The sequence below is a fragment of the Poeciliopsis prolifica genome, unplaced genomic scaffold, assembly GCF_027474105.1.
Source record: "Poeciliopsis prolifica strain line A6 unplaced genomic scaffold, Auburn_PproV2 SCAFFOLD185, whole genome shotgun sequence".
NCBI classification, from domain to species: Eukaryota; Metazoa; Chordata; class Actinopteri; order Cyprinodontiformes; family Poeciliidae; genus Poeciliopsis; species Poeciliopsis prolifica.
Genome location: NW_026562560.1, coordinates 25088 through 42500, shown reverse-complemented (window position 1 = coordinate 42500; position 17413 = coordinate 25088). Strand labels below are relative to the sequence as shown.

The 17413-nt window shown below is 41.4% G+C and overlaps 2 protein-coding genes across 2 annotated transcripts in view; one reads left to right on the top strand and one right to left on the bottom strand.

The window, feature by feature from the left end:
- Positions 1–14983, top strand: part of LOC129356682 (vasoactive intestinal polypeptide receptor 2-like) — a 19842-nt gene extending 4859 nt beyond the window's left edge. The window contains exons 4-13 of the mRNA XM_055026251.1: positions 1604–1701; positions 7771–7868; positions 9181–9319; positions 10563–10713; positions 11535–11595; positions 11716–11785; positions 11981–12072; positions 13237–13375; positions 13992–14033; positions 14317–14983. Of these exons, the coding sequence (XP_054882226.1) occupies positions 1604–1701; positions 7771–7868; positions 9181–9319; positions 10563–10713; positions 11535–11595; positions 11716–11785; positions 11981–12072; positions 13237–13375; positions 13992–14033; positions 14317–14478 (1052 nt within the window). The 3' untranslated portion in view covers positions 14479–14983. The remainder of the gene's footprint in view (positions 1–1603; positions 1702–7770; positions 7869–9180; positions 9320–10562; positions 10714–11534; positions 11596–11715; positions 11786–11980; positions 12073–13236; positions 13376–13991; positions 14034–14316) is intronic.
- Positions 14984–14996: 13 nt separating this feature from the next.
- Positions 14997–16843, bottom strand: LOC129356673 (C-C motif chemokine 3-like). Its single transcript, XM_055026244.1, has 4 exons — positions 16771–16843; positions 15425–15551; positions 15297–15355; positions 14997–15226 (listed from the first exon to the last, which is right to left on the bottom strand). The coding sequence occupies exons 1-4, from the start codon at positions 16841–16843 to the stop codon at positions 15198–15200; spliced, it is 288 nt and encodes a 95-aa protein (XP_054882219.1). The 3' UTR covers positions 14997–15197.
- Between the last annotated feature and the right edge of the window lie 570 nt (positions 16844–17413).

Below are 17413 nucleotides of genomic sequence, written 5' to 3'. Positions count from 1 at the left end.
GAGATGATGATTATCCCGACTTTGAGAAACGTGAAACTTTGCTTCCTGATGAAATCTCAGCCTCTCCCTCGTCGCTTTCGGAGGCAGGAATCTCATGAGTTTTACTCTTCTGGTGATTTTATGACTTACTGAAATGGTTGCAAAGTCACTTTTTGTGGTCGAATGTTTTTATTCGACCGTATCAGAAGTTGCAACAACGTTTATATTCCGTTTGGGATCAATAAATACTTTTGATGTGAATTTAATTTGTAGATGAATCTCAGCTTCTTGATTCTTCGCAGCGTTTCCTGCATTTAGATGCAAAGTGATGATGTCACCATGAGAAACATTAGCAGACGTTACCGCAATAAAAGACAATATTGTAGTTTTGACAACATTTTTAAGTTAATAATGCAAGAACGCATTTTCAAAGATCAATAAACTTTAAATTCTAACAAACATTTAAAGACATTTTAAATATTCAAAATACAAAAATCAGCAGATTGGAAACTTTTATCATCCAGTTTTTGGTAAAAATAGAGAAAACTGAAAAACAATAAATCATACAAATTGAAACTGTTGAGTTTGATTTAATTTATCATGTGATTAATTGATTTATTGATTGTGACAGGAGATATTAGAGTGATTAGTCTGCTTAATACTTTACAAAATCATAGCAAAATAAATTGATAAATAAAGAGAAAATTGTTGCGACTTAATTTAAATAACTGTTTTTTTTTTTCTAAATCCTATTATTTGTTGTTGATTTTGGCATTTTGAGTCCTCCGTAGATCTGGCAAAATGAACAATTGACCATCCAGAGGATTCAGTCTGTTTCCTCCATCCGGTTGATTAGCTTGTTAGTAAAACATTTCTTTATTTCTGTGGTTTTATATTTTTATTTCTGGATCTTTTTCTCTGATTTGTTCATTAAAATCTTGTTTTTGCTGCGTTTTTCGCTCTGAGCCTGATCGGGTTTGTGGTTCATCCGCCTCAATGCTGCAGCAGAAAGCAACAAATCAAAGCTTCAGCTGCTGCAGTGATGAAACATGGAGTCACAGCAGCAGTTGTGGCTCCAAAATGTCTCCGCCCTGCTGGACACTGGAGGACAGACGCAATTATTCTCCTAATGATTCATAGGGACTGCTCTCTTCTCACGGTGGAACAATCATGTTAAAACCAGATCACATTTCTAGTTAAAGCTTTCTCAAACTTTGGTCCTCTGGTGGTCCGCGGCGCCCCTAGTGTCCCACAGGGAACTGCATGTAAATGAGCGTTTAGTTTGTGTTTAAAAATAATAATGGATAAAACTTTCAAAAGAAAGACTGAAGATACTGAAACACTTATATGATCGGAGGAAATCAAGGAGTTACAGAAACTAAGCACTCTGGGAAATAGTTCCCACTCCCGTCTTTTTCTTTTTCAGTTTTTTAAGTGCTAACCTGAAAACTCCAGTTTGTTCAACACTTGCAGTTTTGAGAAAATTGACAAAAAGTCAGCACAACGTTAGTAGTAAGATCTTTCACAAATTCATAAATTTGTTTGACTTAAAGCGTAGAAGACAGTAAACACAACTCAATGTGACTGACATGTTTTACAGTGCAACTGTTTCTGCTTCTGTCAGGTAACCTGAACAGGAACTGCACTGAGAAAGGCTGGTCGCCGGTTTATCCCGACGTCGGCGCCGCCTGCTCATCGGACATCAGCGACAAACCCAACGAGGTGCGTTCAAAACCCCGGCTCTGCTGCAGCAGCATGGTGCTGCAGCATGCTGCAGCCGCGGGGCGTTGGTGCTGCACATGGTGCTGCAGCATGCTGCAGCCGCAGGGCGGCGTTGGTGCTGCACATGGTGCTGCAGCATGCTGCAGCCGCGGGGCGTTGCTGCTGCAGTCGGATGCTGAAAGCCGCTTTGTTTGGCTTCTGATTGTCTCATCAGGTTCTGTGAGTTTGTGTTTGGTTTCATGTCAAGCTGCAGAAACGTTACAACAGGAAGTTTGTTTTACAGGTTTTAGTTATTGCTCATGTTTTCCTTTCTAAAGCACCAGACTGAAGTCTGCATTAAATCTCATTAAAACTTTAGTATCAGCTTCAGCGATACTAAAGTTTTTCTGACTTTCTAAAGTTTTCCTCTGAGCTGCAGCTGCTATTTGTCTGTCAGTCCAGAGGACAGTGGAAAAGTGCCAGATCTGATAAAACTGTCTCCAGATGATAAACAGTGTGTAAAAGAAACATGACAGGGGATTTGGTTTTCAGCTAACGGCTCTTTCAGAGTCACAATGCTGGAGTAAAACTCCGAGTTTCTGCCAAACTGTGGGAAATTCATCATGTTTCTTTATATATTCAGCTGAATTAAAAACCCCTGCAGTCCAAAACAATCACCAGTCCTGCTACAAGCTAGCCTGCTAAGTAGCTTAGCATGCTAACCTGCTACCATGCTAGGTAGCATGATGGGGTGAATTTGTTTGGTGGATCGTTATGCTAAAAGCTATTAGCAATACAAGCTAAAGACCGTGAAAGTCTCTCCACAAGGTGCGTTCAAATACTAAACATGTTTGCAAATCGATATTTTTGCAACACTGTAGCAGTAAAAAGTTTATGCTGCTACATTCCTCATGTTTCAACTGACTGGCAGCCATATTGGATTTTAAATGTTCAGCTGCTTGTTTTTTTACCATTTTGTCCAAAGTTCAAACGTATTATGTTTGAATGATTTATAGGCCCAAGTTAAGAAGATTAATAAATTAAAACTTAAGTATTTTATGAGACATTTTATTGTAGTTATTGAAAAAGAAGCTGAATTTCATTTTTCAAAATTAAAATGAAAAACATTTAAACTACAGTTTTGCTGTTTTTTGTGCTTCAGCCAAAGAACTGAACAGAATCCTGTAACAGAGAGGAAACAGTGACAGATCAGAGGCGGTGAATCTGCACCAGTAGGAGGAAAACGGCATTAATCTCCAGTTTGACCCATTTTTGGAAAGCTGCTGCAGGTCGCGAACAAACCGCAGGCCCAGTTTTAACCTGCAGGATTTCTAGAATCGGACCAGAGTCGTTTCTGGTTCTGACGTCAGGTTGGGCTGGAACCGTTTTTACTGATAAATCAGAGTTTTTCTGTGAATTAGGCTGCAGGGACTGAAACACAAACTTTAATGTTTTGGTTTTATTACAGGATGTTGGTTTGAAACTCATAGCTGCCTGTTGCTCAGTGGTTTCAGTCTCTTTCCTTCAAACTGGATCAGTACATTCAGGTTCTGTGAACTCATAGAACCTGAACACCACATGATTTATGTCACTGTGTCATAAACGTCTCTTCCATTTTCACCAGAGCAGCATTAAAAACGTACAAACTACCAGATGCTAACCAGTTATTTCAGTACATGCTAGGCTACCAGATTGTCTCCATGGGTGACTAACAGGTGCGTACCTTCTGCTACCTCGTAAAAGGTGTTTGCTGCAGTTCAGCTGCAGATCAGCTGCAGTTCAGCTGCAGATCAGCTGCAGATCAGCTGCAGATCAGCTGCAGATCAGCTGAAGATCAGCTGCAGATCAGTCGCTGACGGCTGCGTTCGTTAAAACTTGCACAATAAAATGACAGGTTTGGTTTCTGTCCTGGTCTGCTTGTGCTGCTGACCGCGCAGCAGCGTAACAGTCATTCATAACATGGTACCAACTGGACCGAGTGATGTCAGGCGACCAGAATCAGGACCGGATTGGTTGTTTTCAGGCAGCGTGACGTCACGTGCAAATGGTCGATGGCGAGAAACCCACGCTTCACCACTCCAGATCAGCGTGAAAAATTGTTGTGGTAAGATTTTGCTGGAGTGTCAGGATGCAGAGGTCAGAGGTCAGGATTCCTAGGATTGCTGGTTGGATCTCAGGTTATTAATCAGGTGGTTTGTGGCGAGACGTTGGCTTTACCTCCCAGTGGAGGGATTCAGTTCGCGGTCGAGACGCTCTGCTTTCTAATCTGACCCGTCTGCCTCCATCTGGACCCGTCTGCCTCCATCTGGACCCGTTCCGGCCTGCTGACCTGTCGCAGGCCTGCAGCTCCCTGCCTCCCTCTGACTCTGGAGGGCTGACAGTGGAGTGACGCCGCTGCAGGTTTCATCCTGTGTGTTTCAGGTCCGTTCTTGACCTTTTCCCCGTGTTGCCTGCGGTTCCGGCCGCAGCCTGAGTGAACCCCGTTTTTTAACCCGGAGGCTTCCAGACCGATGCCACGCAGCTCAACTCTGACCTTCCAGTTATTACTTACTGCATTCCAGGATTCTGTTGCTTTATAGCTTTAAACAAGCGGTTTAAGCAGAAAGCCAGAATCTTTATTATCTCCATTCAAACTCACATCCTCCTTCATGCTGCGCTTTAGAACTGGCTTTAGCTTTTTAAACCTGATTAAAAGGTTTTTATTGCTGTTTCTTATCTTCTCCACATCTGAAAGAAAGTTGTGCAGAAACAAATGTCTGGAAACGTCAGAGAAGCAGAAATGGAGCCTGAGCTGCGATTCCTTCATCAGGACAGACAGTGAAGATGTTTCCTTTCAATAAGAAATGAACAAAATCACACATGAAAACGTTTGTTTACATTGAAACATGCAGCTCCATCATCCTGCAAACACTTCCTGTCGTCTTCTTCTTCGTTTCTGCCAGGAGTAACATCTGATTGCTGATCGCATGATGCAAAACAAAGTGTTTGAATTACAGTTTTGCTAAATGCTTTCATTCTGAAACACGTGTTTTTTCTAAAATGCTGTTTCCATGAAGTGAATTTATTTTTGTATTTCAAATTCATTTAGTTTTCATGGTGAATGGAAATGCAGCAGCTGACAGAAAGCAGCCAGTTTTGTTTCTGGAAGCTTTTGGATTTCTCGTCGTCGGCCATCTTTAAAAACTTGATTTTGATTTTGATATTGTTTCAAACATTTAATTTGTTTCAAATAAGAACGATGTATTAGTTTAGTATAATCCCTTTTACTCAACATTTCATATAGTTTAGTTCAACCAGGTTCTGCATCCCAGCTGATTGGTCAGCAGGATTAATTTGAGTAAAAAGCTCAACAGAAATAAGGACGAAACAGTTTGAGGATATTCTGACTGATCTGAGGCGTAGCAGCCGGCCTGCAGAGTCAGTCTGCGGTTCTTCATGTGACGGCTGGACCCTGCAGGACCTCGGACCGGGCCCTGCAGAGTCACGCTCCCAGTCAGCAGATCCGTTAAGTCCTGTCGGCCCGAGCCGCGGTCAGTGTGGATCGGATTTGTTCCTGCACATCTTTCAACGCCGCGTCTCATGAAACCAACGTAACTCCGTGACAGCTGCTAATCCTTAAACTGAACCTTCAGGAAGGACATTCAGTTGAGGGTAAAACAGTCAAAACTGGACAAAATGGCACCTGAAAGCTGATTTATTTCAGGGAAACATGAAACTTTTCAGTTTAGCTCAGAACCAACATCATGTCTCCCAGTTTGATCGTTTCTGCCTGTTTGGGTTTGTGCAGCGAACGCAGAGGAAGTGAAGTCATAAAGCTGTTAGAGACGCTTCAGGCTTTAATGCAGAAACACTGCAGGATTCATCGGTCAGAGTGCAGAACTTTGGTCCAAACCTCATTTAAGACGCGCTTCGCCTCGCTGTGTGAGTTTACACTGCGGTGCTGCTAACGTAAACTTCAGATGATCCTCAGAGCCTCAGCCTGCAGGGACGTCTGCTGCTTCTACAGGAAAGTAACAAAACAATCTGCTAAGCTGTAGTTCAAGTCCTGGTTCCACACTAAATGATTTCAAACACACTTCTGTAGCGGTTGCACGAACCAGTGTGAGAAAAAGAGCAGAAAAAGCAAAAAGTTTGGATTTTCTGCAGTGAATTCCAACTTTACTGTCAAAACGCTTCTGAAGTGATGCAAAGTCAAACCAAACTCTGCAGCTGTAAAAGGTTTTGCTTGTGTTTTATTCAGATTTTCCTCACAGCGGTTACTCTCTAAAACAGATTTAAAGTGCAACCAAATGAAAATGTGGCAGGAAACCCAATAGATCAGACGTTTTAAAAGACATTTATTCATCTGGACTCCAACCAATTTGGAATTGGAGGAAAGCTACAAAAAAATTCCCAAAAATATTTTCTCACCAAGTTTTCTGTTATTTAGCAAATGGAAATAATTTTATTATTGTCATTTTAACAGTAAAAGTTTGGTCTGATTTAACTACAAGAAAGCTGTTTGTCTTTTATCACAATACGGCTAAAATAAAAAAATAGCACTTAATTTATTTGAGTTTTTTATGCGTTGTTATTTTTGGTATTTTTCCTTTCAATTTTATCGTCGTTTAACTTAATTTCATGTCTTGTTTTATCATTTATCTTCTTTCAGCTGAGGTTGCTGACAATTGTAAATCAATAAACTTTGACTTGACTTTTCGCTCAGTTCATGTAAATATCTGGTTTCCACTGTAAACAGCAATTAAGCCGAGCGAAGCATGAAGGCGATGTGGGCTGTAAGAAAGCAAAATAGTTTTTGATTTGAGAATATTTGAGCAGAAATGAGTTGAATGGTTGAGACAGAAAGCAGAGAAGAGCTGCGAGTTTCCAAATAAGGAAATATTTAAGGAAAATGAGGAATGTCGCTGTAAGTTCAGGCTCTCCGAGCGTCCAGGTCTCCATCGCTCTGCTCCGCGTCGCCTTCAGGGTTTCAGTCGCAGACATGCATGCAGCTATTTTTACACTATATATTGTGTGTGTGTGTGTGTGTGTGTGTGTGTGTGTGTGTGTGTGTGTGTGTGTGTGTGTGTGTGTGTGTGTGTGTGTGTGTGTGTGTGTGTGTGTGTGTGTGTGTGGAGTTAATTGTGCGGTGGCGTGTCAGCCGGGGGGAATGTTGTTTACAGCCGACCAGAGAGCGATGAACGCCAGAACACGCTGTGACGGAGCAGACTCTTATTCTGAAAGAGCCTCCTCCCGTTGGAGACAGAAGAGACTTACTATGAGACTGACTTCAGTTCACTGTAAAACTCCTGATTTAAAGAGTTTAAATGCGTCTGGAGAGGTTTTCACCTCATGCAGGAGGAAAAACACAAAAACTTACCAACATTTTTCATCTGCTTTCCAGTTTAAATATGTTAATACAGATGAAATAGTCACTCGTTAACATTGATATAAAAATACTGGTTTCACTCAAAACATCTGGAAAAATCTTCAAGTGAAATAAAAGTAGAAAAGTATTTCTTATTAATATTAAGTAATTATTTACTTAAACTATCTTGTAAATTTATTTTGTTGTTTCAGGTTTTCTAAAACATTTTCTTTAAAAACTGGTAAGTTTGCGTTTTGCAGCGTTTTACTCTGGTAAATATATTGAGGTATTTCTACTCTAATGTCAGTATGATTTTTATCGTTAGCCTCTTCTGCTAATTTCAATGCCATGTTTTGTTGTCTTTCCTGTCTTGAGGAGGGAAACGTTCATTAAAACAAGAGAAAGTTTGTGTTTTTTTAAAAGCTGCTTCGGTTGTTCAGTTTTTTGTGAAGCCGCCTTATTTTTCTCCTGTCTTCACAAATATTTGGTTAAATTTGTGTCTTTTCTCATAAACATTTTTGCACTCAGATGAGATTTATTTGAACAAAAGAATGTTTTCTATAAACAGCGGCGCTGGCCTCGGTTTGTGTCTCATAATCCATTTTCTCTTGTGTTTATGAAACACAATGCGGTTTCGCGGAGGCCGGCCCAGCTGCGCCTCATGTTTTATGACCGGCTTTGATGAACGGCCTCATTGTTTCTCATTCGATGCTCCATAAACTCATGTCTGTGTTGCGGCGCAGCTGCTCTTCTACAGAGTGGTCCAGATCCTGTCCACTCTGGGTCACAGCCTGTCGCTCGTCGCTCTGATCACCAGCACCGCCATCATCTGCTCCTTCAGGTACGATGCTCCCAAATCGCAGCAAAGCATCACATCTTTACGTTTAAAGGCTCTGCAGCTCATCCACTGCTGGGAAAAACCCAAATAGACCTGCAGACATTTTTCCTCTTCCTGTTCTGCTCAGTGCCAGTTTAGTCTGATTGTTTGGTTTCATAACCATATGAATGTTTTCCTGGTGAGAATTCTGGACCAGAATCGGGTCGGTTCTGCCGGTCGGGTCGTCAACACCTGCAGTTCATTCAGCCTCATGTTGCTTCAGACATGAGGAAATTATCCTCCCTGCTAATATGAGTGAAGAACAGCTGGACATTTTCAATTTAGCAGGTATTTAGTTCATGGTGTCCAAAGTGCGGCCTGGGGGCCATTTGTGGCCCCTCCCTGACTGTGGGTGGCCCCTGATGAATGGAGACTTTCTATTTATAATTAGGATAAAACCATGACAGACAGAGTCAGATTTTTACCAAACTTTCCTTTGTTGCTTTCATCTGATTGGAATTAATTTGGAAAAATGCAGCAAATATTTTGACCTGAATCCTGATTTTACTGATCAGAAGTGATTAAATTGTTCTTCTTTTCCCAATTTATGCCTAGAAAATCTGGAAAATTACTTATAATAAATCAAATTTGCAGAAGCTTCAAAAGTTTTGGACCTAGAATAAGTTTTTGGCCCTCCTTTAACATGGTGATTTTAAATAATTTTAAATTATTTCTCTGATCATGAATGTTGACGTCTGTAAGGATCGACACACATCTGGACCCATGCAGCATTTTTATGCAGCAAAATCATAAAGTTTATGTTTGATTTCTTCTCTGTTTGTCTAAACATGAAAAGATTTTTTAAATCTGAAACATCTCTGGGAAAATCCAGTAAAAACAGAGTTTATAAACCGTGTTAGGTTCAGTTTATTAAATCTGCATTTATCTTCTTAAGAGGTTTTATTTATAGTGAGTCGAGACGTTTATGACGACGCGTCCAGCATGTGGGAGTCTCAGCTTGACTCCCAAACTGGTTTCTCTGTGGAGAAACTCAGGAACGTGGAGATAAGATGCACCAGTTAACAGCAGAAGCTCGTTAAACCCGAACTGGTTCGTTTTCCAGTGAGTAGAAAGCGACTCGCTGTGTGTGACTCGGTTCGGAGGAACTGCAGCTGCTGCTTGGACGACACGTCACCCACCGGGTCGACTCTCCCTGTAAACACTCCTCCTGACACTCCGTGTGTGTGTGTGTGTGTGTGTGTGTGTGTGTGTGTGTGTGTGTGTGTGTGTGTGTGTGTGTGTGTGTGTGTGTGTGTGTGTGTGTGTGTGTGTGTAGGAGGCTCCACTGCATGAGGAACTACATCCATCTGAACCTGTTTGTGTCCTTCATGCTGCGAGCCGTGGCCGTGCTGATCAAAGACACGCTGCTCTTCTCAGAGGACCAGAGCACCGACTGCAGCACGCAGCTGCCTCTGGTGACTCCACACACCGAAGAAACAAGACTCACTGAAAACACACAGAAAACAGATGAGAAACACACAGAAAACAGACGAGAAACACAGAAAAAAGACGAGAAACGCACAGAAAACAGACGAGAAACACAGAAAAAACAGATGAGAAACACAGAAAACAGACGGGAAACACACAGAAAACAGATGAGAAACACACAGAAAACAGACGAGAAACACAGAAAACAGACGGGAAACACACAGAAAACAGACGAGAAACACACAGAAAACAGACGAGAAACACACAGAAAACAGACGAGAAACACACAGAAAACAGACGAGAAACACACAGAAAACAGACGAGAAACACAGAAAAAACAGACGAGAAACACAGAAAACACACGGGAAACACACAGGAAACACACAGAAAACACACAGAAAACACACAAGAAACACACAGAAACATACAGGAAACACACAGAAAACACAGGAAACACACAGGAAACACACAGGAAACACACAGGAAACACACGGGAAACACACAGAAAACACACGGGAAACACACAGAAAACACGAGAAACACACAGAAAACAGATGAGAAACACACAGAAAACAGACGAGAAACACAGAAAACAGACGGGAAACACACAGAAAACAGACGAGAAACACACAGAAAACAGACGAGAAACACACAGGAGACACAAAACACACAAAGAAACAGAAAACTGACAGAAAACTGTTTTCTGGTAGAAAACACATAGAAAACACTCTTAGGTTTCATTTAGCCCAGTATGTCAGAAGTAGTTTTCTGTAAGTCTTGATTCAGTTCGTTACATTTTCCCTCCCAGCAGTCGGACTTTGTTTGGCTCCTGAAGTTTTCTGAAAGTTTTCCTGAAGTTGATCTTTGGCTTCTTTTCATCGACTCCAGTTTTTGCTCTTTACTTCATCTAGAAGACAATTATATATCTGTTTTCATCCAACATAAATCTGTTATTCTGGTGATTAATATGCCAGCCTCTGCAGAAACTATATAATCTCATTTAATCAAATCCTGTTCTAAATATTTGCTCTTTGTATCTCGTTTGAATCAGGACAGAAGCAGAGAAACTAATAATTGTGTCTCTTCTCCTGCCGCCATTTTGTTGCTGTGCTTTCCTCTTGATTTGACACATGAGCACCAAGTGCTGCTTTGTTGTTTTATTGAATATTTGTTAAACGTCTGCAGGTTTTTCCTGATACTTCATATTTCATGTCCTGGTTTCTACTCCAGGTGGGCTGTAAGACCAGCCTGGTTTTCTTCAACTATTTCGTCATGGCGAACTTCTTCTGGCTGCTGGTGGAGGGTCTGTACCTGCACATGCTGCTGCTGGTCATCCGGACCTGCTGCGTCCGCCTCTCCGTCTGCATGCTGATTGGCTGGGGTGAGCGGGACGTCCGTCTGTCCGTCCCTCTGCACCGCACCGATCGGAGACGACCTGCACTGCAAAAACTCACCAAGTATTTTAGTCCAGCTCTGGTGGAAATATCTCAGAACACTTTAAAAAAGACACGACTAACATAGAAGACAGAAACTGGAGCTTGTTTTAAGTAAAAAGGCAGATTATCTCAGTCATAACGAGATTTTTTCCCGTTATAATTGGAACGAGGGATGAACTGCTGGACCAGCAGCTCAGGGATCTTCACATCTTTATTTTGAAACCTTTACATTCCTGTAATTGTGAACTTCCTGTTTCCTGAAGAGCTGCACTGCAAAAACACAAATTTAGTTTATATCTTAGTACAGTGGAAATAAGACCAAATTAACTACAAGTAAATCTTGATGAAAAGTTTATTTTGTCTTATTTCAAGAGTTCTGAAATGTTTGCAATAGAAAACAGACAAAAACATTTTTTTAAAGATGTTGTGTTTTTGCAGTGCTCCTCTTTCATTTTTGTTCTAATCTCTCTTTTGCTTCCTGGGGTCCGTACATCCCCAAGCGGCCTTTAAATAGGACACTCGTTGTTTCTAAAGATTCTCCTGGATCAGAACCGGACCCAGACGGTGCGTCATCCTGTAAACATTTCCATGCCTCCCGGTCCGTTTTGTTCCGCTCTGCCTCGGCTGCTCCGTTCTTCCACCATCGATCAAACCCTCCCCCGCAGCAGCCGACGCATCGCCGTTAAACGCTGCGCTTCCTGAACGCGCCTTGGTGAGATGTTCTCCGTCTGGCAGAACCTGAACCGACCCGCTCTCTCTCCGTCAGGAATCCCGTCTGTCTTCACCGTGGCCTGGATCGTCAGCCGGATCAACCTGGAGGACACCAGGTGAGTTTGGACACCTGGTGAGTTTGGACACCAGGTGAGTTTGGACACCTGGTGAGTTTGGACACCTGGGGGAATAAATGTGATGGATACTTCAGGGAACATTTGTTGGTTTGTTGCCAGATGCTGGGAGATCAACGACAACCCAGTTCCTGACCGGCTGATCAACTGGCCCATCATGGCGTCCATCATCGTGAGATTTATTTAGTTTTCATTTTTAAAGGTTTCTAGACACCTTAACCTGGTTGAAATCTGTTTTCTGCTATATTATTTAAATGTTTAAATGCTTTTGTTCTCTTCAAAACTGTAATTATTTTTTTTGTGAGTGTAAAAGTAGCTTATTTATGTAATAAAAGCTCCGTCTGTGTCTGCTCTGTTTCTCCTGAAGATAAACTTCCTGCTGTTCATCAGCATCATTCGAGTCTTGGTGCAGAAACTACGCAGCTCAGACGTCGGAGGAAACGACCAATCGCAGTACAGGTACTGTAAAAAATCACTTTGATCGTTAAACTCAGCTTGATTTGATTGTTCTAAGTTTGTCCTGTCAGTGTGGAGGTTCCTGCTGTGGTTCCTACTGTAGTTCCTGCTAGAGTTACAATATAACTACAGCTGTAGTTTCTGCTATAGTTATATTGTAGTTCCTGCTGTACTTCCTATTGTAGTTCCTGCTGTAGTTCCTATTGTAGTTTCTGCTATAGTTATATTGTAGTTCCTGCTGTAGTTCCTATTGTAGTTCCTGCTGTAGTTATATTGTAGTTCCTACTGTAGTTCCTGCTAGAGTTACAATATAACTACAGCTGTAGTTCCTGCTATAGTTATATTGTAGTTCCTGCTGCAGTTCCTATTGTAGTTCCTGCTGTAGTTATATTGTAGTTCCTATTGTAGTTCCTGCTGTAGTTATATTGTAGTTCCTGCTGCAGTTACTGTTGCAGTTCCTACTGTAGTTCTTGCTGTAGTTCCAACTGTAGTTCCTATTGTAGTTTCTGCTGTAATTATATTGTAGTTCCTATTGTAGTTCCTGCTGTAGTTATATTGTAGTTCCTACTGTAGTTCCTGCTGTAGTTATATTGTAGTTCCTGCTGCAGTTTCTGCTGCAGTTCCTACTGTAGTTCTTGCTGTAGTTCCAACTGTAGTTCCTATTGTAGTTTCTGCTGTAGTTATATTGTAGTTCCTGCTGTAGTTCCTATTGTAGTTCCTACTGTAGTTCCTATTGTAGTTCCTACTGTAGTTATATTGTAGTTCTTGCTGCAGTTATATTGTAGTTCCTGCTGTAGTTCCTGTTGTAGTTATATTGTAGTTCCTGCTGTAGTTCCTGCTGTAGTTCCTATTGTAGTTCCTACTGTAGTTCCTATTGTAGTTCCTACTGTAGTTCCTATTGTAGTTCCTACTGTAGTTCCGCTTGTAGTTCCTACTGTAGTTATATTGTAGTTCTTGCTGCAGTTATATTGTAGTTCCTCTTGTAGTTTCTGCTGTAGTTATATTGTAGTTCCTGCTGTAGTTCCTATTGTAGTTCCTACTGTAGTTCCTATTGTCGTTCCTACTGTAGTTCCTATTGTAGTTCCTATTGTAGTTCCTACTGTAGTTCCTACTGTAGTTCCTGCTGTAGTTCCTGCTGTAGTTCCTTGTTTTTGACCCTCTGTGCAGGCGGCTGGCCAAGTCCACCCTGCTGCTGATTCCTCTGTTCGGGGTAAACTACGTGGTTTTCTTCTACCTGATGGAGCCGGACGATGAAACGCTGAAGCAGATCAAGATCTTCTTCGAGCTCGGCCTCGGCTCCTTCCAGGTCCGGAAATGTTCTCAGGGTTCTGTGTCCTCTTGATTCAACTTTCAGTTTAAACGCAGATAACGTCAAAGTGAGGGAGCCGAACAAAACTCCTTTAGATTTCTGTTTCTACTATTATTTTTTTTAACAATTTATTAATTTAGTTTTTTCTGTTGACTGTTCAGCTGGACATCAGAAGCAGAAGACAGAAAGGAAATAAAATTAAATGAACTACAGATGCACCGATATATCAGCCAGGCGGTTTATCGGTGCCGGTTGCCATGATTTTGGGAGATCAGTGATCAGATGATTTTTACTTATGAAGCCGATCTTTTCTAGCTTGTCCTCTCGCTCTCCGGTTGGAAAGCTCTGACTGACCCACCGACTATAATTCATAGTTACTCCACTGTAGCCAAGTCAGCTAATTTCTTGGTGTATGGAGCAACATTTCAGACAAAAATATTGGTATCGGTCAAAACTGGAATTGGCAGGTTAAGCTTTTTAACAGATTTGTAATCGGCCAGAAAAGTTCAAACGGTGCAAAAATGACTAAAACAGAATCTAAAACAATCTTTAAAATCAATGAGACGATGAACCGAATTGTTTATCAGGTCTGAATGTCGCCTGTTTGTTTCAGGGCCTCATCGTCGCCGTCCTCTACTGCTTCCTCAACAGCGAGGTGAGACTTCCTGCCCACTTCCCTCTGCGGATCAATTCAGTCAGTCAGCTCTTCCTCCTCCTCCTCCTCCTCCTCCTCTTCCTCCTCCTCCTCCTCCTCCTCCTCCTCCTCCTCCTCCTCCTCCTCCTCCTCCTCCTCCTCCTCCTCCTCCTCCTCCTCCTCCTCCTCCTCCTCCTCCTCCTCCTCCTCTTCCTCTTCCTCCTCCTCCTCCTCCTCCTCCTCCTCCTCCTCCTCCTCCTCCTCCTCCTCCTCCTCCTCCTCCTCCTCCTCCTCTTCCCTGCAGGTTCAGATGGAGGTGCGGAGGACATGGAGGAGTTTATCCACGAATCGCGGCGTGTTGCAGGACTACAGTCTTCGCCGCCTGTCAGCAAACCCCAACATCACTCAGTTTCCCAGAAACACTCGGGCCCAGTCCATCCTGCAAACCGAAACCACCGTGCTCTGACCAGAACCGGCCGGGTTCTGCCACAGCGCCCCCAGCTGGGGGAGACACCACATGTCAAACAGAGAGAAACCGACTGAAAATCATGGAAGACAAACGAAGAACGTTGTTACGGCCAGGTTTTATATTTTTATATGATTTTTCAAGTTTATGGCTCTTTTGAATCTCAATAAATGAATAAAAATGTTTTTTTTTTCGTTGTAAAATCGACTCACAGTTTGTGCAGAAACGTTTCCACATGATTTATGATGTGATGCTTGTCACTGACTGTATTGTCCATGTGGTTTCCAACACATTTTCAGTTTGTATTTACTAATAATTAGACACTGATAACTAAATAAAACTTTATGTTTTCCAGGTTCATACCAGCTTTGGCCACAAGATGGCAGTAAAGTCCTGTTACTTTTACATTTCTTCTGTCATTAAAGATTTTAGTGTAAACATGTTCAAAATCATAATTATTGACAAAAATATATTTATTTCATTTTCAGAAGCATAATATGAGTGAAAAAAGAAGCAAATTTATTTATATTTCATAAAGCATTTTATAGGGAAAGTTCATAAGTACAACAAATACAATTAATATTTTAAGTGTTGAAAGCAAATGCAGCAATTTTATGACTCAAATAAATATTTCATTTTTCACAGTGGAGCTCATCTGTAAGAATCAGGCCTGAGGATGATTAATATTTTAAATTGAGCTGCAGGTCCAGTTGTTCGCTTTACGCCTTCCTCGTAATGTTGGCAATGACTGAAAAGAAAAAAGAGAAGGTGAAAACCAGAGTGATGTATAAATCATTTCTTGTTAAGAGCTGCTGTACCTTGTTGGACCCAGGCGTCGTTGGGGTGAACGCATATGGGTCCACTCTTTGTGTAGAATCTGGACATGGACACAAGCTGCTTAGTTCTGCTGAGATTCTGCGTGTTGAAATGAAATGATTGAACTCACATCACGGCTCTAACGCAGGGGAACCGGGCCGGCTGCTTATGGAAAACCGACCCGACGATCCGACTGCTGAGGTTCTTCCTGGAGATGTGGAGGCAGCACGGCCGGTTCTTCCCGGTCGGATAGTGAGCTGCAAACCACAGAAATTAAAACAGAAAAATCACAAAATATGAACGTTTCTCCAGTTTCTAATGCAAATGTCTTCCTTCACTTGAAATGAGACCAAAATGACATAAAAATTACTTTTCATGAAGATATAGGAGCTTTTTTAAGTCAATAATTAATTAATATTGACATAATAGTCATAATCTTCCTGTTAGGGTTGTTGTTCCTTCCTACTGTTGCCTCGTGCTTTTTAAGGCTTTGCAGAAAAGTCAGTGAGTCAATACAGATGTTGTTTTTCCATGGTAAACTGGAAGCTTTTTGTTTCTGGCTTTGTGTTTTACTGGTTTCCATCATAAATGTTCGTATTCCACTAATGTCCAAAAAACACAGTTTCTCAATTGCAGTTTCCATTAGTTGAGAAACATAATTAAAATCAAACATGAGTAACTTTTTATGTGATAAATCTTTAGAAAACAAACAGCACCATCATCCTCCTTCCCCTTCCCGTCGTCTTCTTTGTCGTTTCCGTCAGTAGTAAATTAAAAATGTTTTGTTGTCTCTTTTTGGATGGCAGTATTTTCATGAAGACTTTTCCGGATTTGGGTTAATAATCCGGGGCTCTTCGATTCAGCCAAAAAAACATTTTATTAAAAACCTTGAGATTTGTTGAAATTTGCTTTTCATTAAGAAAATTAATTTCTGTAATTCCATTTAAGAATTTATTCTGACGATTGTTTACTCTATGGACATAAATTTGTTTTGTTCTTCCATTGTTTCTGTATGTAGTGTTGATATTTCTTTAAAAGTTTTTAAATGTCTTGTCTGATGGGACAAAATGATTCACCATGAATCACCTGAAAGTCAGAAGTTTCCTGGTGTATAAAACTGAAACAATAAAAAAGTATCGGTATCGGCGATACGGTTCTGTGTCTGTTGGGTATCGTACCTCAAAATGCATTTGAAAATATCTGGGGAGTCGTTTTGATTTGTGCCGAATGCATTAAAATAATCAAAATGAAACTAGAGCGTTGATTAAGATCCCAGTTCAGCAGCAAACGGATCATTTCAAAGTTTCTAACAGAAAACATTAGAAATCTCCTTTGCAAAAACACAAAACCTGCAGTCGGTTTATTCCTACTGCAAGTGCAGAAACCAGAACCACTTGGTAATATTTTGTGTTTTTGCAGCAGTAAGTAAAGCAGCACTCTGTGATGAACTGAAGTGTCTGGATGAGGAACATGTACCTGGAGAGGAGTGGCTGCATGGACACACAGCGAGCAGCAGCAGCAGCAGCAGCAGGATCTTCATCTTCATCATCAGCTGGTGGGTCGGACTGGCGGCCGCGGATCCGGGCTGGTATTTATCGGTACCATCAGCGGGGCTCCTGCGTGTCTCCTGCAGGTTGTGGTCAGTGTTTGTCACCTCCGCCCCTCGCATCAGAACCTGTTCGCCCTCCGACCACAAGCTTCATCTCAGTGGCTCATTTCTGAGAAACGTCGTCAGAAAACGCGTCGCCTGTTTCGCTTTGTCATGGTGGCAACTTGTGTGTCAACAAATGATGAGAAACAAAGTCATCAGTTTGGGTTTTCAAATCTGCACAAAAATATTTCAAACTAGTTTTTAAATGGACTCGTGAATTTTGACCTGAACAGGTTAAAATGAGACAGAAACATGCAGGAGGCTTTTTGTTGATGAGCAACTCATCAACAAAAACTCATTCAGTAAATAATTTAACGGATCTTTGCATCAGAAATGTCTTTATGTACCAAATGAGGCTTCATGCTGTGAAACTCCTTCATGTTCACATTAAATCTGTTGCATTGTTTTTAAGTGCAGCTCAGATTTTTGCTCTACAGTCTGCATGACGCTATGATTTGACTTTTTCAG